This window comes from Coptis chinensis, chromosome 2 (genome assembly GCF_015680905.1).
Source record: "Coptis chinensis isolate HL-2020 chromosome 2, ASM1568090v1, whole genome shotgun sequence".
Taxonomy (NCBI): Eukaryota; Viridiplantae; Streptophyta; class Magnoliopsida; order Ranunculales; family Ranunculaceae; genus Coptis; species Coptis chinensis.
The window spans coordinates 3,346,240-3,354,416 of record NC_141457.1 but is presented as its reverse complement, the minus strand read 5'-3'; the positions used below and the strand labels follow the sequence as shown (position 1 = coordinate 3,354,416).

General features: G+C 34.8%; 1 protein-coding gene and 1 long non-coding RNA gene across 2 annotated transcripts; one reads left to right on the top strand and one right to left on the bottom strand.

The window, feature by feature from the left end:
• Positions 1–1,164: 1,164 nt before the first annotated feature.
• On the top strand, positions 1,165–7,807 carry LOC147514394 (uncharacterized). The gene is made up of 2 exons (XR_015207808.1): positions 1,165–1,260; positions 1,336–7,807. It is a non-coding gene; the product is annotated as an uncharacterized LOC147514394 (long non-coding RNA).
• LOC147514393 (methyltetrahydroprotoberberine 14-monooxygenase-like) lies at positions 2,020–7,871 on the bottom strand. The gene is made up of 2 exons (XM_086582794.1): positions 6,770–7,871; positions 2,020–2,770 (listed from the first exon to the last, which is right to left on the bottom strand). Exons 1-2 carry the CDS (start codon positions 7,748–7,750, stop codon positions 2,147–2,149), a joined length of 1,605 nt encoding a protein of 534 aa, XP_086438920.1. The 5' UTR covers positions 7,751–7,871; the 3' UTR covers positions 2,020–2,146.
• Between the last annotated feature and the right edge of the window lie 306 nt (positions 7,872–8,177).

Genomic DNA, 8,177 nt, shown 5'->3' with positions numbered 1-8,177 from the left:
ACAAAGCTGTCAAAAGCCGACAAAAACCCTTAGACTGCTCATTTCCCTAAACAGTCCAATCAAAGAACATGTATAAGAACGTGAATGAAAAAGAAAATCCAAGTGTTTATGAGGAAGAAAATTTGAAAGAAAGCTCTTTTATAGACTTTCCAGAAGACTCTCAAGAAGTTTTTATTGTTTAGTCACGACTTTTATTGAAAAAGAAGAAGAGCGAACCCTAGGTTACCAATCTAAAAAAATAATTTTCCAAATTAAAGGGGCTCCATTTCGAATTCCTAGAGGCCTAAAGACAAATGATAAGGGTTTTGTTTTGAGGTGGTATTACGAGCATGTATCATTCCTTGTTTGGTTGGGAAATGTGAGTTACTTGTGCAATAAATAACTCATTTGTGTTTGTTGTAATGAGAAAATGTGAATGTTGTAGGAGCGCGGAGTTTTGAAAAATCACCAACACTACGAAGATGTTTTGAAAAGTCGCCAACATAGATTAGTTAGGCCTTTCACCTTTGATGCACACCTATCGGTATGTTAATAGAGTCGTTCTTTGTGCTTTCATTGAGAGGTAACATTGTGAGACAAACTGCTTCCATCTCCCATTCGGAGAGATGACAATCACTTTGGATGATATTAAATATCTTAATGGGCTTTCGATTATGGGAGAAGCGTTGGTTAGGTCAGTCAATATTAGCGTGGCAGATGCTAAACAATTACTACATGGTTGTTTTCTGCTGTAAACATAAGCCAAGATAGATGATGAGTTGGGCGATTGTGGTGGTGGTGGTAAGGCTGTGTATTTGGAGTGGGTTTGATCTATTTTGGCGGGAAAGGAAAATAGTGAAGACATCAAAATCATTGATAATTGTGTGAGGGGTTATCTATTATATCCGCTTGATTGTGTACTTTTCCCAAATAAGTTTGGGGATAAAATACTTATGGCATACATACATAAAGTTTTTGTTGGATTTGGAAAAAGTGGAAGATTTTGTTTGGGGTATGTTTGGCGGAGCGTATTTGTACAAGCAACTAGGTCATTATAAAACAATTTTGTGGTTGTAGCGTTGGTTAAGGTATGTGTTGAAATACTTTTTATTTTATTTTTTCGATGTTTTGTAGCTTTGGTTGAGGTATGACTTAATTATGAATACACTATAGACATGCCACTCATGAAAAAGTGGCTCCTTGGGGCAATGCAGGCGATAGGCGATATGGTCGCAAAGTTGATTTCGGTAAGAGGAGCTGGATGACTTGAAAGGAGGGGATGTAAGATTTAAATTCCATATATATTTTGGAGTGATCTTTTATTAAATACCAATTAATTGCAATTTTCTCTTTTAGGTATTTTAGGATCCTTATAGACACATGTGAGCATCTTCGGAGCAAAAGGCAACTTTGGAGCTTTTCACGGAGCAACAACCTTATTTGGAGTACGTTTTCTTCATAGCAGGATGCTTCTTAACAAAACGTTTCTTTCGAGATTCCTTCAGAGCTTTTTGCACACGGAAGCTTGCACGGACGCAACTCATCCATTGCTAGCTAATACAAGAGGTAACTTTGTCTCCAAAGCCCAAGAGACTCTACCAACATGTTGTCCCCTTCGTTTCACTTTTCATAGAAGAGGGATCAACCAAGAATTTTGCTAACTTATACCCTCAATCTCTGCAATGAACAAGTTCTTTTTTTTATCCGTATAGACGAAATGAATTTCAATAACTGTTATTTCCCTCAAACTAAAAATTGTTAGTTATAGATGAAGCTGCGGGCTAGGCCGGAGCTTTGAGGTCAAGGACCTTACCCTACCCTTAAATGCTTGCCCTGCTCTCAAATCAGTGAAGGCCTTATTTTGAGGAATTTCTCAACTCATAGGGAGAGGTCTGGCGGCGGGTTTGAGGGCAGTTTTGGCACCTCTTCTCATGTAACATATATTTTGTAATGGCATTTGCATCAATAAATTTTCAGCTTATCAAAAAAAAAGAAAAAGTTGGGCGTGCACGAACTTTACTTTAGGCAAGAACTGCTCAATTTATGCAGAATGGTGAAGCACATCAATTGAAAATTTATTACAGTATTCATATTACATCCAAAATCAACAGAAGGAAAATGACTACGGAAAAATTAATTTACACTGAGATTATATTTCTGCGGTACTTCACATATAAAACACAGACGGGAAGCGTGGAGTCAGGAGTACTTCGAGTGGTGTTGCTTTCCAGCTTATCATTCCTAGTGTTGTAGACATATCGATATCTGCATCTGTTGGGGTCTTCAACTCAAATCCGTGAATAATTCGAGCAAGCACCAAATGCATGACTTGAAGAGAAAATGAGACACCGGGACACATACGCCTACCCGATCCAAATGGAATTAATTCAAAATGCTGACCCTTCATATCAATGTCTGCATGGCCATTGAGAAATCTTTCAGGTTGAAATTCTTGGGGGTCGTTAGGCCACACATTTGGGTCTCGTTGTAACTTCCATAAGTTGATCCATAGTCGTGTACCTGCTGGGATGCGGAAGCCACCAACGTCACAATCCTCAGTAGTCTCCCGTTCGATTATTGGTCCTGGTGGGTATAATCTCATTGATTCTTTAACAATGGCTTGGATATAGGGAAGAGTATTAATGTCTGAATCTTCTACTTGTCTCTCCTTCCCAACTTGTGCATCTAATTCACATTGAGCTCTTTTCAGCACCTGCTTATTGTTTAGTAACAAACACAAGGCCCATGTAAGAGTCACCGTTGTGTTGTCCCACGCAGCAAGGTACATTTCCTGCACCATACACACATTTAGGGAATTTTTGAGATCCATGTCTAAGATTGTCTATTATTATGGTAGATAAAGCTACTAATTAGCATTCGTTTTGCAGTAACTGCACAATTTAAAAAAATTCTATTAAAAGATCATAAAGTACGAAAATTAAGCAATGAAGCAAACCATGGGCATGTTTATTTTGGTATTGGATTGTAGATCACTGGATTCGCTAGGAGTTGCACCACTTCATTGGGATTTGCAGGACCTCCAAGTTATATATGGGTTTTCATATAGACACCACTGATTTTACCAAGGGCACCACACACTATTACAAAACAAACGGGTCATAGCATTAGGACTGAAAACAATAATATTTAAAAATAGTTTTTTAATAATCAAAAACACAATTTTTCTTTTACAAAATTTTCTAATATTCAAAATCAAACAATAATGATTTATGAAATTTATCACTAATTGAAGATACTCATTTATTTATTTATTTTATTTAAAACAAAATAATTGAATTATAAAATTTATCAAAGTTTGAAGGAACTCTAACACGAAAACAAATAAGCAATCTCATAATAATTTACGAATCAAATCCATATTCTTTTCTATATAGTACATTATTAATTTATTACAATTGAAATCAAAGCAAAACTTTTAATGAAATTATTCAATCACGCATTTGAATATTCCATTCGTTCAATTTTATGGAAGATGATTAAAGTTTTGAATTTTTTTAACATTGAAAATAAAAGACACAATGATTCAATGGAACACAAAATGAAACCAAACTAATCAAAATCAATATATATCTTAAGTGGTGTTTATTCAATTTTCAAATGGTGCCCATTTGGTCTTAGGATCCGTTTGGTTTTGTTTTGGGTGTAGGCAGCCCTTGATAAAATAAGTGGTGTCTTTATAAAAACCATTATGTATATATACACAAAAGATGATTTTGTGACCTAGTTGGTAACTTACCTTACCAAAATCCAAAAACAAAAACCCTCGCCCCTTACTTAAAATTTCAATTTTTTTTAGTTTCCAACATATTCTTCTTAATGTATTTAGGCTAAGTCCAATGGTGCGGCCAAACACCAAATATCACGGAATTCTGATCCAATGGTGCGTCAAAACGCTAACCTGCCAACACTATTAGTATAAGTTTACCTATCTATAACGCTAGTTTTAACGAGATAGCATGAAGTCTACATGCCGTATGAGTGGCGGGTAGAAGAAATCTAAGCCACACGCCACACTATGTGGCGGCTAGAATTTTTAAATTTTTTTTCCACACACCTTTGAGAGTCCAACCAAAAAAAAAAAAAAAAAAAAAAAAAAAAAAAAAAAAAAAAAAAAAAAAACCTTCCTATACGAAATTGGTACTGGTGGCTGTTAAAAAAACCATTGGCTTTGGAAACGCTAACCCGCTAACTCTATCCACTATACTATTGTGGTTTGGTGGGATAGTGCACCAAACCATTGGAGGCCTTAGAGACATTCTAATATTTGAAATTTTTTTATTTAGAGACATATTCTACATTTATTTTCATAACTCTATCAATACTTATTGGCAAGTTTCCAATCTAATTTATTAGAGGAGTTTTTCCCACTTTTCGTTGGCAAGTTTTCTAAATTGTTAATAACTTTCCAATCCTTCGATAGGGGTAGGTTCCGTTTAAAAAACTTTTTATATAACATTTTAGGGTTAATTAGACTAAACCCCCCAAAGTATGTATGTGTTTAGATTAAACCTCCTATTGTTTAAATCATTAGACTTAAAACCCATTCTGGTTGTTATTTCACTTAATTCCATAACTACCCCTATTATATTTGACCCTTCCATCTTCTTCCTTGATCACTCAAACTCCCCAACTTGATTCCACAGTATAATCAATCACAGCCCAAATCCCATAACCCCAACACCAATAATGTACCCAACCTAAAGTAAACCCAATAATACTCAATTTCATCCTCCAAATACTCAATTATCTTCTTATTATTAGTCCAAAACAAATTGGATTGAGGTAGTTTTGATTAAAATTAAAATATTCCGTTTCAAGATAGCTCACTTCTATTTTTGTTCCTTAAAATCCTCCCACCAACTTTTTGAATAGATTCTCCATTCAAAATACTTAAACTCAATAATCACACATTTTGAATTCCTCCCCACCCCACCAATTATTCTTTCACTCTTAACCCCATTTCCAACTTCTCTAAACCAATTTCTAGCAATGGCTTTAAAGACTAATATCACTACATATATATTCTCATATTTTTTAATTATGCAAGTTAGATTTGAGTCCTAACGATGTGGGGCTCTTTTGAATTGGAAGATAGATAGTGCAAGAAGTTTTAAACGTTGTATTTAGGAAGGACAACATGCTATAATGCATGCTGAAGATGATGGCCATTTATCACAATCAATTGAATTGTAGCATAAAGATAATAATGAGTAGAATGGGTTACAATATAGTTTGAACAATTTATGAAATAGGCATCGTTTCAAATTATTGGTACTTGGGTTATAATTTTGTATAGATATGGTGGTAATGTTAGCAAAATTGGAGTAGGAGAGTGATCAAGGAAAATAAATAATAGGGGCATTTATGAAATTAAGTGAGACGTCAACCAGAATGGGTATTTAAGTCTAATGATTTAAACAATAGGGGGTTTAATCTAAACTGGTATATATATATATATTGGGGGTTTAGTCTAATTAACCCAACATTTTATACAATACCTTTAAAAATTGTGTTGCTTATTAATTCAATTGATCTATTGATTCCATGATAATATTAGATTAATTGGTTTTTAATTTCTTTTTTTCTAGATTTTTGTTTTGGAATGTTTATTAATGAATTTAGCTTTTGAATTGTAGAATGGATTCAATGATAGAATGAAAAAAAAAACCCCACTAAAAGCTAAATTATGGGCATTGTAAAATTTTTATCTTCAGTTGAGTGATGACAAAAATTAATTTAATTTGCTTTTTTCCAAGGGTACCCTTTTCCAATACCCCTCGACTTGCCGTCTAAAGTTTCGCATTTTTTATTATTTATTTAGAAAATTTACAGAGTTCCTAAAGCATTTAGCTTGTGTGTCCGTGTGATTTCTCTTCACTTAAGTAATCTAGCTAGTCTTTTGTGTATATTTTTTGTGATTTGAAGATTTACATACAATAAGATTCAAAATACTAATGAAAACAACACTCTGACAATATTTATTATTTTATTATTTTTATTTTTGGTGTGGCTAACCCTCACTCAAATTCCTCACTCTGCCATTGTATGTGGTGGTTGTAATTTTCTTGTTTCGATTTTAGGTTCTAGGTTGTCGTTCACAAATTTTAATTTGTGGACCTCTATGAGGAGATGTAATCTTTTAGTAGATGAATACAAGTTCTGGTTAGCCTAAACCCGTAACTTTTATAATAAAAAAAAAGAAAAGAAAACTAAATGACCAATAATAACAGGGGTGTTTGACCACTTCGACCCAATAGACATGGTGGGTTGCTCTTAACATATATATCTAAAATATTTTAATAATCGCGCTCCTCATCTACAGTCCTGCAATAGTGTTTTAATATTTTTTTATATATTTCTCAATCATGTCGTCATTTTTTGCCTGATTTAATATAGTTTTGCCCATATACTTTTGCATATTTACAAATTTAATCATGTTTACTTTTTGGTTTGGTCAACTATTTCAGCTGAACTAAGAGGCAGAACATATGTGCCAAATTAATGAACATGTGCCTAGCACGTAGCATATATATTTTCTGAAAAAGGTTTATAGGGTTAGGCAGACCCTTACCTGCCATTAGGAAATTAGAATCTTACATAGACTTCTCCTCTTACATCACTTGCATTTAATTCGGTTAACATAGTAGTGAGACGGGACTGCGACATGATACTTCATCTGTCCATGACACTTCTTTTTGGAGGAAAGGAAATTATGTGTTGGTGTGTGCACGGCTTGTACATAACTAAAATCAGAGTTTGATTCACATACCTGGACAATAGCCTTTATTAAAGTACCAGGATCGTCACCTGGTAGCTTGTTCTTCGCTATAATTGACAACATAATGTCTATAAAATCTATTTCCTCCTCTTCTGTTATGTTTACAATGCGTCCGATTCCAGCTGCGATTGACACCCTCTTTTGACGATGTTCGTCCACCCAGCTCTCAAGAACAGAATCCAATTCTTTGGCCGTCCGCTTTATTTCGCTGTCCACTCCTCGCAACCTATCCAACCATCCTAAATATGGCATTACATCGGAAAAAACCATGACGTCCATAAGACAGCGCGCCTCTTCCATCACGTTCTTGTACCTTTCAGTTTTGGGCCCAAAAATATGCTTTCCCGCTACAATTCTGGTAACCACATTAAAGGAAATGTCGCCAAACCATTTACTCATATCCACCAATACCCCTGCGTTCTCGTCTTTTCTTTTCGTTGACAATTCGTACAGCTTTTTTAAACAAGCATCCATCTCTGAAATCCTTTGGTGCTTGAGCATTTTGAGGCGTTCATTGGATAAAAGATTAAGAGTTATCATCTTACGAAGCTCACGCCAGTAGGGCCCGTGAGGTGCAAATGAAATAGTCTTCTGATCATAGAACATGTATTTGATGGCTTTGTTAACTAGACGGCTGGAAAAGAATTTGTCATTTGTAGTGAAACAGGCCTTCACCAGCTCCCAACTACTTACCACCAGTATTGGATGCATGCCAAATTGGATACTAAATGCGGGACCATATTGATCAGCTAGTTCGCCCAACACTATATAAGCAGGTTTAGGAACACTCAATAAATTGAGATGTCCAATTACAGGCCATGCTCCCACTACCTCAGGCGCCTTCTTGGTCTTGATCATGTTACTGCTTCTCTTCTTAAAGAAATAGAAGAGAAGGATAACGATGAAACTAACAATGATAGGCGCCGGAAGTGTTGAAGTTCGTATCCATTTCTTAAGAGTGGGATTGTGCATCGGTGAAGATTGGGATTTTGCATATACGTGATTTAGAGTGGGGAATGAAAAGGGATCAATGAGTGAGTCAGAGTGAAAGATTATATATACTGTTTCTGCGTACGTAATATAGAAAAACTCAATTATAGAGGTCTCTTGGTCCACATGATGTTCATGTATTAATTCTTTTTCTGCATATATTTCACACGTATGCATGTACCTTATTATAAAGTATAAACTATAAAGTAGCACTAGAAATCTAGAATGTAGGCCGTGCATACCCAGTTACCCACTGACTCTTTTACGAACTTGATAAGGAATCATGACTAAAACATATAGCAATTTCCTAACAAATTGTTTGGAGAAAAAATTCTTGTTTTAATTTCTTAACAAATTATTTTAATTATGTTTTAATTGGAGAGAATCATGTTTTAATAGTTAACTTAAT